The following is a 20,505-nucleotide window of genomic DNA, read 5'->3' as shown; positions in this document are numbered from 1 at the left end:
CAAATCTCATCCACGATTTTTTTTACAATAAAAAAAATCTGAACTTTTATTCGATAAGCTGGTGGTAATATTAAGCGTCCTAAAATAATTCACCGTTAATATTTATCATTACATTACATATGAACACTTTAGGTGCCTTCAATGTCCCCTATACTGTAGGTTTCCTTTGCCTTTAAGCTTTTCATGACGTTACCAAGTTAAGAAATCGCTCCAATGCAATATCTTTTGTACAAATAGCTATCCTTGGTATCGGGAAATAAAGACGTATGTAACCGTATCAGTATTCATGTGTGTTTGAGATGCCAAAAATGCATGTGGGAAACTAAATTAGACGCTGTTCAGCAACTGATTGTCGTTGTTACTACCTCACCAACGTTTCCTGAAAGCAACATCAGTGCCCAGCTGTACATGCGTGTGTGAGAACGTGAGAGCAGTGAATGTAGGAAAAATGGCGGCCTGTGCATTACGTCGGGGCTTGCTGAGCAGTGTCAGTAAATATAACAGGAAACACACTCACAGAGTACTGAGTGTCGCTGACACCAGCAGCGGCTTTGAGGCGTACAAACCACGGTTACAATGCCGAACCTGTGGGGTGCTTGGTGGTGTTCAGCAAATGAGGTTCATGTCGTCACGGTAAGAGACGTATTCAGTGTCCTCCTCTGTCGAAGCTAATATGGCTAAAGTCTTTAGCTAAGTAAACGTTAAGGCCAAGATGGCTCCACAAGGTAAGACTGTGGACACTTCTGTTGTGTGAACAGGTGGATTAAGACGGCACCTGCATAATAAGCTTGGTATGTTTTGTTAGCAGACTGTTGCATAAAAATATAATTTGTCCTACGTTTCTTATTACCTTGTAAGCTCACTAGCCAGCGTGGGTTGAGAAACAACTTTCCCAATGTCTGTTCTGGCTGCCCCCATCCTGCTTAGTGAAATCGTCACGTCAGATAACATGTTAGAAGTACGCACTCTTATTTTATCTGGTGGAAATGATAAGTATATAACACAAAATTGCTCATTTTAAAGCTGAAATGTTTTTTTGTTTGTTTGTTTTATGACGAACTGCAAATGTTCTTAATGGTCTCAGAAATGAGCGGAACAGATTATCTAACATTTGACGTTGTGGGACTGAGTCACTTATATTAACATAGCAGTTACGATGTTTAACGTTGTCCGGAAAGACTTTGATTAAAGGCGCAGTTTTTGTGCTCTAAAACAAAAGTTAAACTCGCCTTGCCCATAATTCCTCATTCGTAAACTGATGTTGCACTGCTGAATATTTTACCAATCCTCTTATTGCAACATTTCTCTTATGTAAACCACTGATACCTGTGAGAGGTGTTCTTTTTTAGTGATTCCTGAGTAGAGTGCACGGAGTTAGGGCATTGTGCTGCAAATAATTTCAATATTTTATTTACAGTAAATGAAGCATGGCAAATTATGTCTCCTTCTTATGGAGTAGCAAGAATTGGGAACTGGCTGTGTGAACTGCAAAAAGTTCAGTGTCCACACGCATGCCCTCCATTACAATTGTAGAAAATCCATGTATGAAAAGGCTTACCCCAACATGCACGATACCATGACCCCTTCTCCCAATTTCCACTTTGCACATGCGTCATACTCCACCTCCTCCTGTATCTTAAGCCAGGAATAAACTTGCTTTTAATTACAGGTATGCGTGATTATTCTTATGCCCTTGCATGTCCTGTGTTTGTTCTGTGTAGTTTGTACACATCCTTAGAAATAAATGCTATGCCTTTTTGCACTACAATTTGTAGGTGACAGAGGCAGTGTATGGTTGTAAAGGCCAACAGTGGTAATACTGACGGGGAGTTTTCAAGACAAGCTCATAGAGAAACTCTGCGATTATTTGTATCTTTATGATGTATCTTTGCCACTGCTAAGCGTGGAAGTAGCTGGCAAGAGATCAGTACCATTTTGAAAACACGTGTGCACAAAGAAAAATGTTTGAGAAATGGATCTGAGATGGTACCAATGGTGTGGGTTTTTTGTCTGGCATAGGTTATCTGGTGTGTCCCCTAGTGAAATCATTCAGTAACAGGCAAAGTACACTGGCAAGTATGTAAGTAATTATGCCTTTGACAGAGCAAGTTGCTTACCTGAAACGGTGATCAAAAACCCAATAGATTTCTGGCCTTAGTCGACACGGGTGGAGACAGATATTTAACAAAATGAGTTGTGTGGCATTTATGCATTTGGCAGACATTTTACTCTAATAATCGTTTATTCATTTTATAACTGCAGGCGCACTCGCCCGCAACAACAGAAGCATCACTTAGATACAACCAGACCACACTGGATGTTAAGCCTCTATCATCCAAATGTAATGCAGTAATGCACAGCTTTATTTTGTTTGCCCATGTCTTGATTTTGGATGTTTAATAAAGATGATTTTCCCTGAATTGCCTTTTGTGTTTAACTGCCTTCTTGTGCTGATATCAGTGTGTTATCGACAGTCATGGGCTATTATATTGCGTAGATGCACGTGATGCAAAACGCTGTCAGAGCTGTCAGACTCGAGTTTGCCCCCCGCCTCCCGATTAGTCGATTTTTAGTCGAAATTTCAGGGTTTCAGTCGACCAAGAATTTTTTTGGTTGATTACAGCCCTAATGGTAACCAAATAAAGCTGTTTAAACATATCAACCAGACCTCACTGAATAATAGGGTTGGGAATTAATTATTAGTAAAGAGAATAAAGTAGAACACAGGCATATTTCAGCCTTGAAGAACGTTGACAACAGCTATCTGCCAAATTGTTGACATAGATAAATAAGCTGTAAATGTACTCGGGCTCTAAAAAATCCTCAGAAAATCTGGCATTGGGCTCAGGCTGGTTGATTCTAACAGTGATGAGAACTTTAAGCAAAAGCATTCGAGGTATTGCAATTACAGCTCTAAAATGTGTATTTTTACACGTCAAAACAAAATCCACAAAACACAATCTATGCTATTAAACTACATGTAGGATATTTGGAACATTGGTAAGTTTTGATGCCAAGTAAAAATAAGTAGTTGAATTATTCTAAATACACCAAAAATAAATGTTGTCTTTGAGGAGAGCTTAAAACTTAATAACACAGGCTCAGAAAAAAAACACTGTATTTAAAAATAAGTGAGCCTCAGCCTGCAGCTAAACAGGGTTTTTGGGGACATATTCTACTTCTATCAGCCCAAATTATAAATTAATCTTGATTCTTTGATTTCTTTTTGCGTTTATGCATACATGCACATATGGAGAAAGAGCTAGTGTTCCGACCCATGTTAACACACACAATCAGAGTGCACGTTAAAGAACAGGATTACTTCTGGAACGAAGATGGCGCCGTTGTTTGTGGCTGGCCGTTTATCTCTGCTACCTTTTCTGTGTATTGTCCTGTTTTTATCGCTTTTATCTCGTGGTGAGTCATCTGTACTGGTGTATGATCGCCTGAGGCTCTTGGGGATCTGCGATTTTTGTGGACAAATTGCTGATCCAGGACTTTGGCGATCGGGCAAGACCACCTCCACCTGTTCTGGCGTCTGTACCCTCTCACCTATGGCGCCTACCTTGTTAATTACCACGCAACAGACGTAGCAGAAGACAAGGAAAGAGAGGTAGAGTTATGTGCCGGCTGAAAGCTGAATTGGCTTCGTCCTCCATGTACAACGCTCGCCAAATGCTGTTTGGTCTCTCCAGTGATTACTCCGGATACGACATCCGAGGCTGCGTGGATTACTCCTACCAATGGTTGCTGCCGGCCGTACCGGAGGCCGGGTACCCACCTCCCTGTCGCCAACCCTTGAGGATCCGCAGATGGGATCTGCACACTGGAGAATCTCCGTCAGTTAACCGGGCCTCCCAACAGACGGATTGGCATTTGGTTCACATGGCTCTCATCAACACCAGATCAGTTGCAAATTAGATTTTTATCCTAAATTACTTTTTTACTTTGTATTCCTTGGATTTCCTCCAGTTGACTGAAACCTGGCTGAAACCAAATGATAACGGTGCATTCTCTGAGCTTCTTCCACCCAGCTGTTCTCCCCAAGAGTGTCGGGGCAAGGAGGGGGACTTGCTGCTGTGTTCATTGACAAAGTTTAAATGTTGGCTTCTTCCCACTATACTCCTTGTTTGAACTGAAATTGTTTGCGGTGGAGTTCGCAAGTCCTGTGTTGTGTGCAGTTGTCTATTGCCCTCCGAAATATAATAAGGTATTTATTCATGAGTTCTCTGAGTTTCTGCCTGACTCTAAGGCTGAACATTTGTTTATCCGTGGAAAAACCAATGCACCATCTGGGGCACACATTGGACCTTGTTGTGTCTTCTTCTCGGTTTCCCTGAAAGACCTTTCAGACTGCAATCTCAGATCATCTCCCTATTATTTTTAAATGGATAGCCCCCCAACCAGTGAGCAAATCTCTTGCTCCATCCCATCAGTGGCGTATCATCACTCCCTCCAGGGCCAATTAATTTACTGCTGCTTTCAATGACTGTTTTTTTTTCCTTGAATGGCTTGGCTTCCCCTCTCTGTCCTGATCATTTTCTCTCCACCTTTCACTCCACCTGTACCGGAATTCTGGACTCTATTGCCAAGCCAAGAACAGACCCCTGGTTGAATGACAACACCCGCGCTATAAGGAAACGTTGCAGGCAGGCGGAACACAGGTTGAAGAAGGACAAACTGCATGTGTCTCTGGAAATATTATTTGACTGTCTCACTGATTATCAGAGAGCCGTACGTGAAGCAAAATCTCAGTACCTCTCTAATATTATTTCTAGCAGCAGTCATTGTCCTAAGGTGTTATTCGATACAATTAACGCGGTTGTTAACCCATGCACTTCTGCTGTGACTGATGTATCAATAGCCACTTGTGAGAATTTTCTTCTTTATTTTGTTGACAAAGTTGACTCTGTCAGAAAAGACACTTGTTATTTTGAGTACAAATAAGGATCTGCCCGTTGCCCCACCTCATTCTGTGTTTGATCAGTTTGAGCTGGTTTCCCTCTGTGTTATAAAATTTTAGACCTGTTTCCAATCTTCCCATTCATTCTAAGATTTTAGAAAAAGTTTTTTATACAATTACAGTTCTTTCTTGAGGATAACTCTGTTCTTGAGAAGTTCCAATCTGGATTAAGGTCACAGCACCGAGTCTGCACTGTTAAAGGTTCACAATGATATTGCTCTGTCTGTGGATGCCAAGTGCCCTGTTGCTTCAGTGCTGCTTGATCTCACAGCAGCCTTTGATACGATGGACCATGCAGTCCTCTAAGTAATTATGTTGGCACCCACAGCACTGCATTGAAGTGGTTTATGTCGTATTTATCCAGTAGAACTTTCTCCATTATGGTTGGTGACCTGTCCTCTTCCATTGCTCCTCTCTCCTGTGGAGTCCCACAAGCATCTATTCTTGGCCCTATCCTCTTCTCATTATACATGTTATCACTTGGGTCAATTATAGCCAGTCACAACCTTTCTTTTCACTGTTGTGCAGATGATTTACAAATCTATCTTCCAGAGAAGCCAAATTGTAACAGTGCACAATGTTCTTTGTTTGATTGTATTGCTGATATTAAGCAGTGGTTGGCCCAAAATCTTCTTCATTTAAATGATGATAAAACTGAATGTATTGTGTTTGGGGATACTGTGACGGCTGACTTTGGCATATTGTCTTCAAAGCTCAGTTCAACCGTCAGAAATCTGGGTGTGACCTTTGACAGTCATCTGAGGTTTGTTAATTTACAGTGTTGTCAGGACTAGTTTTTTCCAGTTGCGTCTCCTGGCCAAAATGAAAATGTTTTTAAGCCGTCACGACCTTGAGAAAGCCATCAATGCCCTAAAAAGTTCAAGGTTAGATTACTGCAGTGCACTTTATGTCGGCGTCTCCCAGACTTCTCTTAGTCGCCTTCAACTTGTGAAAAATGCTGCCGCCCGTCTTTTAACCAACACTAACAGACGTATGCATATCACTCCTGTTCTTAACTCCCTTCATTGGCTTCCTGTCCTTTATAGAATTGATTTTAAACTTTTGTTTGTTTTAAAGCTCTTAACTGCCTCGCCCCATCGTATTTATCTGAGCTTCTAACTGTCCGTAATCCTGGTAGAGCTCTTAGGTCAACAAATCAACTTTTGCTGGAAGTACCCAGGTCAAAATACAAACACTGGGGTGACCGAGCCTTTTCCGTTGCTGCCCCCAGGCTCTGGAATAAGCTCCCCTCCAAGATGCGTCTTATTCCTGACCTGGGCCTCTTTAAATCTAGGCTAAAAACCTACTTATTTAGGATAACTTTTAATACCCAGTAGTATGATGACATTTTTATCTTATCTTATTCGATTTTGTTTTATTGATATTATTGTTTTTAATGTTTCTTTTTCACTTATTCTATTCTTTATTTATTATCTACTTTAAAGCACTTTGGTACACCAAAATGGATTGTTATAAAGGGCTGTATAAATAAAGTACATTTACATTTACTTCTAAATAGGACTGCAGATGGGATTAAGAGTTGGGCAGATCATTCAAAATCACCATTTCAAGCAAAAAATTAATAAATTAATTAAAAATTCAGCCATAAATCTAACTGACCTCCTAACATGGTTAACAGTAGCTGCTTTAACCCTTTGTCCAGCATTTCTAAATGGTATTTTTTGGACTGTTCAGATAATTTACAGCCAAAGTCTCAATTAATATTTTGGTGCAGTTTTGTACGAGAACTTTTCTGACCTTAAATAGATCTATTCCGGTGGAATCTAAACACTCTGATTTTGTAACCACTTTTGTAAAATCAGGTTATCTTGCGATTACTCTTGTGCAATAAACTCGCAAAAATAACCTGAATCCAACTTACTGTGCAATATTAAATCCCCCTGTCTATATATCCACCTCATTAATACCCCCCCCCCCCCCCCCCCCTTCATCTTTGTTGTGAAGATTAGCTTTGGGGGTTGCACACAAGTACGAGTGTTATTTATTTGAAGTGACCAGCTGTTGTTGTCAGTGGTTAAGAACACTGAATGTGTTTGTTGTTATGATAATGATGGCAAAGATATGGAGATGAGGCCCAGTGATATTTTTGACCCCTGACAAGTAGAGATGTTGATCATGAGGTTTTGATGACTGTCCCCATCTATTGCACAATAGGCAAACACTTATGTGGTCCAGTGTATAATGGTCTTGCCTGTATTTGGCAGTAACAGGCCCGAAGGGAAGATTTTGGAGACTGTTGGAGTGTTTGAATCTGTGAAGCAGCACGGCAAATATGAAACAGGACAGGTAAGGCCTTTTTCAGAAGCTTAGAGGTTGGTTTAGCTCAGCTTCCCTCTGTCTTTCTCCTTTTTACATACAACTTAGACTAGTTTTATATTTGAACATTACTCTAACATAAATTGTTTGCTCTATATAAGCTGTTTTGCAGTTGTGGTAAATCTGTTACTTAGTATTGTTATTGTAGCACACACTTGGCCAAGTGACTGTAATCCCATCAAACTGTTGCTGTATTAAATATCCTTCATATATAATCTCAATGGGATTTATCCATTTCCTCCCTGTTTTTGTCCTCCCTTTAGCTGTTTCTCCACAGTGTGTTTGGCTACAGAGGCATAGTCTTGTTTCCTTGGCACGCCCGCCTCTATGACCGAGACATCACCCCACCCATGTCTGACAGGTAACCCTTCATTTCCAGAGGACTATACCTAAAGGTCATCCTCCTGTTTTGGGGGTTTAGTGGGATGGTTTAGACAAACTGAATCTGTGATCTTCATCTTCAGCAAACCTGAGCCCCCAGGAGCCCACGGCTCCAAAGAAGTGAAGGGGAAGACTCACACCTACTACCAAGTCCTCATTGACACAAGAGACTGTCCTCACATAGTAAGTTATGTTTTCAGATTCAGGGACACCTAAATGTGTAATTTAAATCCAAAACGTCACAAAATGTCTTTATTAAATAGTAAAGAACCAGATCGCCGATTCAAATGTCTAAAATGGGTTTCCTTCAGAGGGGGGCTGGGCTCCGCCTTAGGGTGAGGAGCTCGGCCATCCAGAGGGAACTCGGAGTAGAGCCGTTGCTCCTCCGCATCGAAAGGAGTCAGCTTAGGTGATTTGGGCATCTGGTTAGGATGCCTCCTGGTTGTCTTTTTTTAAACCAAGTACAAGTACTTACCCTTTAGTACTTGCCGATACGGAGTACCGATATGAGTACTAATCAAGGCCATTACAGTTCTTACAGTTAAACACATTTTCATTTTCTTTAGGCATATTCAACTCAAATACAACTGCACTTTATGCATTTTAGTAATATAAAACTACTCTTAGTACAACATATTGTTTTAACATTTTAACTTTCAGAAACACATTGCAGGAAAATTAAGCTCCTGTCACACTGTTATCGGTTCTGTAGTATCAGAACACTGTAATGAATACTTAGTACAAGTACATGCACAATGGTATCGGTACCAATAATGGTATCGGTGCGGCCCTAGTCTGTGTGAGGAAATGTTCAAGACATCCTACTGCTTCTAATCTCCTCTGTGGGAGATCACGGTACATGTGAGTACAGCTGAAATCACTGCACAGACACTGTCTTTAAGTTACCTTAATGATGACTTTGTCAGCTGAGGCTGCACTTTTAATAATAATTATCTGGGTATTTTTTAGTCCAGTTTTAAGACGCTAAATTTAATTAGATTTCAGTGAAACAAACATATTTGCAGCATTTTAGAAGTTCAGATTTGTTTGGACTAATGCAATAATTAATTTAATTTGTATGCCTGAGTCCCCCTATTTCCCATCGTCATGTAAGCCCCCATGTGACTGAGTTGGTTTTGTCTTTGACAGTCTCAGAGGTCTCAGACCGAGGCAGTGACATTTCTGGCCAACCATGATGACAGCAGAGCTCTGTATGCCATCCCAGGTATGCAGCTGTGAATGAAAATGGCCAGGATGCTCTTTCTTTACTGAAGAATCTCAAACACTGACATTTTCTTGATATTTCTAATGTGACATCACTTCTAAATAGAAAAGTAGAAGTCTGAATTGATGGTACTGTTCAGCTTTGTATCCATATTTTCACTCAACTCATTGTATTTAGGATTTATTTGTGTTTTCTTATGGACTTCAGTCAGGATGTCTCCCTTTTTTATATCACTTCTGGCTTTAAAAACCAACACGGCTCCAGTCAAATGACAAACTTGAGGCTTTAAAAGGTTAGTTCACAAACGGATGGACATGTCACAGCAGCTGTCTTTCATCTCCATTAAAAGTCTGACCTCTAGACAGAGAATGTGAGCAGTTTAGAGTTCATGAACATTTAACTTCCTATTTTGTTATTTTTTCTATCTCTCTTCCACGTGACCCTGTGTCTTTGTTTCCCCCATTACTTCAGGACTGGACTATGTGAGCCATGAAGACATCCTGCCCTATAACTCTGCAGAGCAGGTCCCAATCCAGCATGAACTGTTTGAGCGCTTCCTCTTGTACAACCCGACAAAATGTAAATACCATTCTTGAGTCAGCACAATATTTCACACAAACCCTTTACAGTGCACAGAGATATGATAAGTAATAAGAATGGAAGTGCGTCAGTTACTTCAAATCAGGCAGATCTGATCCAGTCCATTTAGACTGGGTGTTGGGGCAGATTGTAAAGGTGCTGTAAACATTTTGACCAGTTGTTCTGTTGAAAATGCTTCTGAAGAGTGCAGATGCGTCTCTGCTTCCGCCTGCTGCTTACTGCTTTATTTGCTTTTAAATCATTCTACTTCTTTCCACTAGTCTTGGATATCATTTTATTCTTTTTCTTTTAAGTGTACATTTGTAAATGGTATTAGCCCTCCTGTTTGCAAAGAGAATCGGACAGAACAATGTCTCCTAACCCTGCATTATCAGTGAGCTGCATAGAGTGTGAGCGACTCTCTGTGAGGATAAAACAGCTCAAGAAGAGGATTGAAATGCTGCAAGAAATGTGCACGAGTGAGGAATTTATTGATTCTATGATGGCTCCTGTGCAGGCTGTGGAGCCTTCATGTGCCAAAGGATTAACTCAGACTTTTCTACATGGGATAACAGCTGGTGTGGTGGAGCCTCACACTTGCAGACCTGGCCGACACACTTCCATGGGTGTGTCCAAATGACACTGGAATATCTGGTGTAGTTCCCAAACCGGCTGGTCCGACTGATATCTCTTACTGGAACAGTTTTGGTGCCAAACCAAAACGATCAACCCCAGCCAGGACCTGGTGTCATGTTGTCCGTCGCAGAGGTAAACCCAGCACGAAACTTAAACGTCCAGCACTCACTCCACCACCTGAAGTACCATTGCATAATAGATACGATCCGTTGATTCCAAATACAATGTGGGATGATGAATGTAATACAAAAATGAATAAAAACAAGAGAAATGGCCCCACAACTCAGCCAAGGGGTAACCAGAACATTAGGAGAAGCCCAAATACCACAACCAAGGACGACAGAAGCAATCGACAGATATCATTCTAATTGGCGACTCTGTAACACAGTATGTCAGAATGGCAAAGACAGAAAATATAACTTTTTCTGATACATCAGTTGGAACTGATGGATATCTTGCTGACCATTCTGTCTACACATCCAGATGGCATGAGGATCATTAACCACACGGGGTCTTTTGATATTCTGAGAAGGAAGACTGGCTCTCAGATCCTGAAGAAAGACTGCTGTTGGAGAGACACTAGGGGAGCACACTGTCTCCATTTCAGGCCCCATTCCTTTTTTTTTTTTTTTTTCCCATTTATTTATTTCTATTTACAATATATGACATGTAATAGAACTGAACCGGACCGGGGGACAAGGAAAGAAGAAGAGGAAAGAAGGGGAAACAGAACAAAAATAGAAACAAAAACCAGACAACCAGCTGCTACACCTGTAAAAAACAAAACAGACAACAATCCATGGGGAATCCAGCCTTAGCGCCACCAGGAGCACCTGAAAGCAGACAAGCAGAGAAAAAACAAACACACAACCAAACAAAAACAAGCACAAGAAGCGGTAATCGCATACAACACAGCTGTGAATATAGATGACCTGAGACGACATGATAATACATGAACTGCTTAGCGACCATGCTACTGGACTAATAAATGTGTGTGAGAACATGCAACACCCATGGCACAGGACCTACATGGTAACTGTGCTTAGTTATGAGTGTATAAGTGTACAGAGCCACAATCCACAGCCCCCCCCCCCCCCCCAGCAATCAGAAGCAGGCAGAGAAGGCCACAAGACCCAGGCCCCCAGCAGCCCCTACAGAGCACAGAACCCAGGAAGCCCACCGCAGGGGCAACCACGCATCCACCCAGAGGACTGCAGAGGAAGCCCCCGGACAGAGCCCCCATAAGCATAGGGCAGAGGCCCTCCGGGAGCCAGGGGCAACAGCCCACCGTCCCCGCCAGGCCCCAGCCGCCCAGACATGGGCCGTGCACTGAACCCGGGCCCCGGGAGCCCGAGCGCCCCCAAACCCCCCGGCAGAGGCCCCACGCAATACCCAGGAGGGCCAAGCGCCCCAGACAGCCACACAGTGGGTCAGCGCCTGCCCCAGCGCCCCTGGCCAAGTGCCCTGGGAGTCAAGACGTGCCCACAGGTGGGTGAAGTCGCAAGCAGTGGGGAGAGGCAACGCCGCCCCCCCATCGGGAGAAGCACAGGCAGGCCAGGCGACAGCAAGTCCCAGATCCAGGCCCAATCATCACCACACACACTTTCACGTCCCATACATCCACACGTCCTCCCTCCCTCAACTCCGCTGGGGTGTAGCGCAGCGGGCACACCAGGGGGCCAGCAGCACCCCAGCCACCACAGACCCGAACCAGCAGAACAATTAATTAATCCTCTTGGCCCCTCCCGCCCCGAGCAGCAACCAGGAAGCAGGGGTGTGGGAAGAAGACCCCTCCCCTCACCCTTCTGGCTCTTCAATATTTTCTAATAGTGAGCGATTAAAATTGAGGGGCAGCCAAACTTGTAGAACTGGGAGCACGGCCCTCTGGGCAGCCTACATACCCAAAGAGCCCCGCCCACCAGATGCCACTCAGTGTAACCACCCCCCAAGACCTAATGTGTGTGTGTGTGTGAGTGTGTTTGATAAGTAGTAATGTCTAAGGTGTAATTAAAACGGGCGGGGAACTGCAGAGTGCAACCAAAGGGGACCACCTACGTGGCCCCATCCACTACACCCCACCGAACACACACGCCCCCAAAACCCTTCATGTGTGAGTGTGTGCTGTGTACAGGAGCCAGAAGGGAGAGGGGTATGGGGATATACACCGGGGGAGCTACTCTCCCCCGGAGAGGGCAGCCAGGGACTGGCTGCAATAGGCATCCCCGCTACCTGGGAGCCAACCCAGGGCAGGAGGGGCTGATGTCCACCAGGCTCGGGGCCTGCAACGACCATATTCCGGGAGCTACTGTACCCGCAGAAGGTACCCATCCCGCCCCACCCCACCCCGGAGGACCTCTACAAAAAACAAACAAACAACAAGACTCAGGCCCCATTCCTACTGTGGGTAAAGGAATTGAACTTTTCAGCAGACTTCTTGGCCTGAACACATGATTATCAAATGCATGCATTGCCTATGGGATTAAGTTCATTGATAACTTCAATATCTTTTGGAACTGTAAGGAGTGTTTCAGACCTAATGGCGTGCATCCAAATCGAATTGTATGCAGATTACTTGGTGCACACTTACGTCATGGTGTTGGGACAGCAAACCCAAACATGACTGTACAGATATGGGTGAAGGACAGCAGCGAGGCAAGATTACAGATTACAGGACCATCAACCCCTCCCCCGTCTCCTCTGTCTCCTTCCTCAATGAGCTCAACAACTTCTATGCTCGTTTTGCGAGAGGGAACACAACAACTGCAACCAAGGCAGATGTATCTCCAGACCACCAGCCACTGACTCTCTCCCCCTACCGATGTAGGAGCAGCGTTGAGCAGGATTAAAGTCCAAAAGGCTGTGGGTCCTGATGGCATCCCTGGACGTGTTGTCAGAGCGTGTCCTGGGGAGCTGGCAAGAGTGCTGACGGACATATTCCCTGGCCCGTGCTGTGGTACCGACCTGCTTCAAAATCACCTCCATCGTCCCGATACCCAAAAACTCCAACCCATCAAGACTCAATGACTACCGCCCGGTAGGCCACACCCCCATTATCGCAAAGTGCTTCGAGCGGCTGGTCCTAGCACACCTCAAATCCTGGACTCCCACCAATTTGCATACCGCCGGAACAGGAGCACAGAGGGTGCAGTCTCCATAGCGCTGTACTCTGTCCTCACACACTTTGACAATAAAAACACCTCTGCCAGGATGCTGTTCATAGACTTCAGTTCAGCATTCAACACCCAAAACTCATCACAAAACTCACAGACTTGGGCATCAGTTCCCTTGTGTGCAACTGGTTACTGGACTTCCTGACCAGCAGACCCCAACATGTTCGGCTGGATAACCACTGCTCATCTACCATAACCATAAACAGCTGCTGTACCATTGAGAGCATCTTGACCAACTGCATCACAGTCTGGTACGAGAGCTGCTCTGCCTCGGACCGGAAGGCGCTGCAGAGGGTGGTGAAAGCCGCCCAGCGCATCACCGGAGCACCACTTCCTGCCATAGAGGACATCTACAGGAAGCGGTGTCTGAAACGGGCTGGGAAAATCATCAAAGACTCCAATCACCCAGCACACAGACTCTACACCCTCCTGCCCTCTGGGAGGTGCTACAGGAGTCTCCGAACTAAGACAACCAGGTACCGGAGCAGCTTCTTTCCCAAAGCTGTCACACTCCTGAACTCTGCCTCCTGACATCTGAATAACAATGATGAACTGTATCTCCATACACACCAATAACACATGGACTACTGTATATACTGTATAGATAATCTACTCCTGTTCATAAATACTCTCCCATACTTATTTCCTTTCTTTTTTTTTTTAATAGTCTGTTTATACCCCTCCATATTTATAACCTGTTCATAGTCTGTACATTCATAGCTTGAATATACTTTTACTTACAGTTTTAGCATATTCACAACAACTTTACTGTACATTTGTATTGTATATATTTATGTTTTGCTAAAGCACTTCTGGATGGATGCAAACTGCATTTTGTTGCTTTGTACTTGTGACATGTGCAATGACAATAAAGTTGAATTCTATTCTATTCTTTTGTAAATGCCAAAATGGGAGGAAAGGTGGGGGAGAAGCTGCCTTATTTAACAATGCATTCCAGTGTAAAGAGATCTCATTTGGTGATTTTACTTCTTTTGAAAATCTTAGTTTTATTTTAAAGGGTGTTCCTAAAATTCTGTTCTTAATCATTTTCAGATCTCCAGGATACTGTGCCAGTTTTATTGATGAATTTTCTGAATTATTGTCTTTTATTTCGACTGATTTCAACCATTTTACCTTGACTGGGGATTTTAACATTCACATGGATAAGATTAAGATAAGATTAAAGGGGAACTCCGGTATTTTTAAACCTAGACCTTATTTCTGGCATGAAATACGTTTATCTACTCACCGAGAAGAGTTTGGCGAAAGTCGGCGTCCATCAGAAGATATTTAGAAAACTCGCGATCGGCGATCAGTTTCTCAGTTAAGAAGAGATACACTAATGAGAAAACAAGTGCTCAGTTTAGGGAGGCCATAGCTATGTCACCTACAATGAGCGTACAGTTGGTTGACAGACTGCTGGACCATTTCAACTTAGGAATTTTGAATGTAATGGAAGCTGTTGCACCAATAAGAATCCAAGAGCACCTTGAGCAAACAGAAAACACCATGGAGAAACACCACAACGGTCAAAAACTGGAAAACAAAATGTAAAGCTGAACGTAAATGGAGGAAAACAAAGCTTCAGGTTCACTATGAACTGTACAAACAAAGCCTGCATAGTTATAACAATGAGCTGTGAAAGGCCAGAGAGCTGCATTTATCTGAACTGATTAATAAGAATGCCAACAATTCTCAAACTCTGTTTGCTATGGTTGAAAAACTCAGAAATCCTCCGAAACAGTTAAACCCAGACAGCCTCCCTAGTGAGAAATGCAATGAATTTGCCAACTTTTTTTTAGCCAAACAAAAAATCAAAATAATTAGACAAAACATTCATGATACACAGACAAACAAGAAAACTAATATGTCTCTAAAACCTAGAACTAACTCTGATGTTATGTCACAATTTAATATTGTTGATTTAAAAAAAAAATCCTAGAGGAAACAGTTCGGCATCGGAAATCAACAAATTGCACTCTGGACATAATACCATCCGACTTTTTAAAAACTGTTTGTACCTCAGTAGAAAGTGATCTCCTACAAATAGTTAACAGCTCACTGGCATCGGGCATTTTTCTCAAGTCACTAAAGACAGCTGCCATTAAGCCACTCCTAAAGAAAAGAACTGTAGATGCCTCCATGATGAATAACTACAGACCTGTCTCTAACCTCTCTTTTATATCCAAGATTATTGAGAAAGTTGTATTTAACCAGCTCAATGAATTTCTGAATGAAAGTGGAAGTCTCTGTAACTTTATATCAGGCTTCCGACGTCATCACGGCACTGAAACAGCTCTGGTCAAAGTGTTTGGTTTCAGTCCTGGTTCTGTTGGAACTCAGCAAAAGTTGCAAAACTGGGTTGGACTTTCTGGAGTGGTCCTTAACTGGTTCAGGGCCCATTTAGAAGGCTGGAGTTATTTTGTTACAATTGGCAGCTATGAATCTGAGTGAGTGGCCATGACTTGTGGAGTCCCCCAGGGGTCAGTTCTTGGACCTCTTCTGTTTAACTTGTATATGCTCCCTTTGGGTCAGATATTGCAGAACTTTAACATCAATTATCACAGTTATGCAGACGATACACAACTTTATGTGTCTCTGTGACCAGACAACTGCAGCCCAGCAGACTTACTGTGTCAGTGTCTGGAGGAAATGAACACCTGGATGAGAGAGAATTTTCTACAATTAAATGAAGACAAAACTGGGATCATTATGTTTGGTAGCAAAGAGAAGAGGGTCAGCATTGGTAAATATCTTGAGACTCGGGCCCTTACAATCACTGACCTAGTTCGTAACCTTGGAGTGTTGATAGACTCAGATCTGACTTTCAGCAGCCACATCAAAGCTGTCACCAAGTCAGCTTTTTACCAACTCAGAAACATCAACAGATGTTGTGATTCATATCTTTGTAGTAGGGTTTCAATGGGCAGAGTGTTTTCAGACCACTCATAAGAGCCACCCTGCAAAGAAATCCTTGTTTTAACAACACAAACCGAACCCCATTTTATTTAGATATATTCCTTCTCTTCCCATAACATATGTCTGTTTATACAACTGTCATTATAAACTGCTCTGTTGAACAGTAGTGCAGATTTTTGACAGCAGCCTTGGACACACCTGCAGACCTCCTGGTGTGTATGTTAGAACGTCAGACAGAAAGGAAAACATGAACTTGAGAACTTGCTGGACCCACGGGTCTACGTGCAGAATGTGTGGGTTAGGAGTTCACAAGCACTCACAAATAAATTTTATGAAAGCGTTATTGTTATAGGTGTTAGTATTGTTGTCCGTAGTTGGTGCTGTGGAATATTAAAGTTGTCTTAAACTTATTTGTGTTGACCGTCTCAGTTACTATTTTAGGTTTTTGGGTCATCAACAGCCAATGTTTGAGAATTTTGTGTCTTGTCAGGGCCACTTGCACATCATAGCCTTCACCCACATGCCAATTAATGGAGTGCAGAGGAGAGGACAAAATGTGCTTTCAGTAACTTTTGGTGTGTATTGTCCTTCTGTGTACCTTAGCTCCTCCGTTCACTGCCAGGGACACCCTGAAGGCATGGCAGGAGAAGAACCACCCCTGGCTAGAGCTGTCAGACGTCCACAGGGAGACTACAGAAAACATCCGAGTCACAGTCATTCCCTTCTACATGGGCATGAGGGTAAGTGAATCTTGGTCATTTTTAAGTTCCTGTTGTGTCTTCTGTCAGCACATCCTGAGTCTGAGTCACACCAGTTCACAGCTGGTCTGTGTTGCGTTAGTGGTATCTGCATCTGCCTGTTTAGAACTTAACCTGCAGCAAGCTTGCAGTATTTTTCAGGGTTACATGTTTGTTTGTTTTTTAAGTAAATGCAGCCTGTTTTTTGTCTACTTCTGATGTAACTGCAATTCCTTCTCGTTTTCAGGAGGCCCAGAACTCTCATGTTTATTGGGTAAGTAACATGCAGTGAAAGTAGGAAGTTAATGCAAGTGACCACAAGTAATAATAATGTTTTTGTGTGTGTGTTGTCGTGTTGCAGTGGCGTTACTGTATCCGTCTGGAGAATTTGGGTAATGAGGTGGTTCAGCTTAGAGAGAGGCACTGGAGGATCTTCAGCCTGTCAGGAACCCTAGAGACAGTTCGAGGACGAGGCGTCGTGGGCAGGGTTAGCATGGAAACAAAACAAACACACGCACACAGTGTCCTAACGGGATATTTTATTTAAATAAGTGAGGGGTGCAGGTATACTTTAATCATGTCAGGCCATGATTGATGAAGTTCCCCTTAATACTTAGTGAATGACTTCATAAACACTTTACATCTGCTAGAACAAAAAATGATGCAGCAACAGCAGGAAATATCTGGTTTTCATTAACGAACACATCTCCAAAACAAAATAAACTATATTACTGATATCTAAAAATCCAAACAAGAACAAGCAAGAAAAGCTTAAATTCAGATAGGTTTTTAAAAAAAATAAGTAAAAAAAAAAAAGCAGAGAAAAATGCACATTTCTGAACTTAACCTCTCCTTTTTAAAAATTTAATTAATGTTTCTCAGTAAAAACCACTGAAATGATCAGATTAATGGTCAGCTTTGTTCTTAAAAGTTCTTCAAATATAGCTGCATTAACTATATTTCTATCTACTATATTCGTTCATAACCCTAACACAATGAAGATGGTGGAAACGACACGCTATCAAATCTTCTCTCTTCAGTGTCATATTTGAAGAGCAGTGTTGGTATGAATTTGCCTCACTGAATATATTGTGTGCCATCACAGGAACCAGTGTTATCTAAAGAACAACCAGCCTTCCAGTACAGCAGCCATGTGTCTCTACAAGCCCCCAGTGGTCATATGTGGTGAGTCTGTGGTCACACACATCCCGCATTAGGAATCCTAAATCATTTTGCTTTTACTAGGATAGCTTGTCATGTTACTTTTAGATTCAGTAATCTTTTTATTGCTCTGGCTCTGTTGCTTTTTGCAATAGTATGTTAAGTGACCCATTCATGTTAATTTTATTCAGGGGGACATTTCGAATTGAAAGAACTGATGGCTCCCACTTTGATGTTCGCATTCCTCCTTTCTCCCTGGAGAGCAACAAAGATGACAAAGCGCCCCCTGCTGGCTACACTTTCTAACTGTCACTTCCTATCTGTGAGGCCACTGGACACCCTTCCAATCCTTGTCCTACCAGGGTTATCTAGAATTGTCCTTTCCTATTACCCTGCCTCAGCATTCAATGTCAGTCAGGTTAAGCAAAGGGAAAATACTGCAGTATCTAGAGAATCCAAATGCTGGCCTGTCTTGTTTTATTTTATTTTGTCAGAATGCACCACAGCAGTATGTCACTGATTTAATGATGTAAGTATAGAGATAATTGCTGTTCTGTGCATACTCGCATGAGTTTGTGTTTGAAGAGACATTTACAGTGGAGTGGAACATGGAATAACTGCTGCCACACTGAGCTGGATTTGTCCTGATATGCGACTGCCAAGACCAGCTTGTTTGTATTTACTACAGAGCTTGGTTCATGAAAAGAGGGAGGAACTCCAGCTGAGCTTCATATCAAGGCTTCTGTTGGATTTCAATGTCAACCAATGAGCAATGACCTAACCTACATTTGAAAAACACCTAGCTCCTAAGTGATTTTGATGTGTGGGGATACTTTTATTCTGGATCCTTTTCTTCTTTCGTGGTGTTTAAGAATCAAACTACACAATTTCAGTTGAGTTGTAATTTACTTCTGAGAGCCATGTTACAGAGGATGGATACATGAAATTCTTGCAAGGTCACAACAGTGAAATACAGTGGCTATCATTAATCTGTAGCAAATAGGTATTTTGATGTCTAAATGAATCCACATCTTTTAAATGGGAATGGAAAAAAATGTAGTTCTGCATGTCAATATAAAGCAGTGGTATCTGTGCCAGCTTTGAGTCTTTGAGAAGAGGTGTTCTGTGACACACGGTGTCTTTAATTCTTATCTGTTTAGAATCACCTTTTGCACATGTCCTGCTGCACATCCGGAACTGACACTAACACTGCATTAAAGATTCCCGGGATCTATGAAAAGCAACTTTCCCACAACCTGATGCTGAAAGCATGCTGCAGTTATGTCTTGTTGGACAAATAACAGAAGTGGGGAAAAAATAACATTGCTTACAAATAAGGAGTGTTAACATCAACAGACAGTTGAAGACTGGAGTATGATTGGAGCTGGCTGTCTTACTATAACTGGGTATTGATATAATAATACTTAAGGATGATTGCTTTGAATTAACTACACTGCAGGACATTTGGAATATCTGACCATTACAAAACAATCAATTTTTCAAGTTTGAGATGTTGGAAAGTTTGATGACCCTGATAAGAAAATGCAGCATCACAGCTGTCTAGGCTGCATTAGTCATGGCCACTACCTGTTTCCACACAGCTGTGCTATATACATTAAATATGTTATAAGAACAATTGAGTTGTAATTGGCTGTACTGTGTCTGTATATTTTCCCAGTGTGTAATTTTCCTAAACTAGCCACATTTGTTCTCATTCAATTTAATTTTTTGTGTAAAAGTAGCCAACAGACTCTACATGCAGACATACTGGATGTCGACATTTATTGCCTAGCTGCAGCACTTCCATACAAATGGTCATTGTAAGTAACAGAACCTGGAGGCAAAGGTGTGCATGTATCTTTTTTTGTGGTGCTCCAATTGCTTCTTGACATTGAAGTCCACTGTGGTTTGGTTTTAAGATAATAAAAAAAACAACTAGAGGCTGTGAACGTCTTGTAGGCAATGAGCCGTGCAAATTGACAGCTAAAAGCTAATCTCCCTGTTTGAGGAGACTGTTTGACTTTGCAAGACCAGAGTTATGCACCTAACATTTCTCTTAATAAGTGAGGTGAAAGAACTAACGTTTTGAGTGATTTGAAGCAACAATGATGTAAATAAATAAAGTAAATAAAGTTGTACCAAAAGCAAAATAAAATGTATCTTTTGAAAGACACATCTGGTTACTTGTGGTTGCTCCGTGTGTCGCTGTCAGTTTCCCAGATGTTACCTGCTCTTTGATAGAACTGGGAAATTATTCAGTTCGTCTTTATATAGAGTCATATAGAGATTCGAACTCTGGAAGTTGTAACATTTGGTTTCAGACAGTCACCACCAGATGTCAGTGCGGTGTTTTTCCTACTCACTGCTCACAACACCAGCACATTTACTGCAGTGAAC

General features: G+C 42.3%; 1 protein-coding gene across 2 annotated transcripts; it reads left to right on the top strand.

Moving 5' to 3' along the window:
• Positions 1-409: 409 nt before the first annotated feature.
• On the top strand, positions 410-20,281 carry poldip2 (polymerase (DNA-directed), delta interacting protein 2). 2 transcript variants are annotated; one of them, XM_072393065.1, is made up of 11 exons: positions 410-633; positions 7,195-7,270; positions 7,564-7,661; positions 7,765-7,864; positions 8,831-8,906; positions 9,378-9,485; positions 16,814-16,950; positions 17,195-17,221; positions 17,309-17,434; positions 18,053-18,132; positions 18,300-20,281. In XM_072393065.1, the coding sequence occupies exons 1-11, from the start codon at positions 449-451 to the stop codon at positions 18,412-18,414; spliced, it is 1,128 nt and encodes a 375-aa protein (XP_072249166.1). In that variant the 5' UTR covers positions 410-448; the 3' UTR covers positions 18,415-20,281. The 2 variants fall into 2 exon arrangements, with proteins under 2 accessions (XP_072249166.1, XP_072249165.1); XM_072393064.1 differs by having other exon boundaries at positions 7,189-7,270.
• Positions 20,282-20,505: the final 224 nt, after the last annotated feature.

This window comes from Leuresthes tenuis, unplaced genomic scaffold (assembly GCF_036924035.1).
Source record: "Leuresthes tenuis unplaced genomic scaffold, fLeuTen1.0.hap1 SCAF_9, whole genome shotgun sequence".
NCBI classification, from domain to species: domain Eukaryota; kingdom Metazoa; phylum Chordata; class Actinopteri; order Atheriniformes; family Atherinopsidae; genus Leuresthes; species Leuresthes tenuis.
Note: the sequence above shows the minus strand (reverse complement) of the source record. Positions and strands in the feature narration are given on the sequence as shown.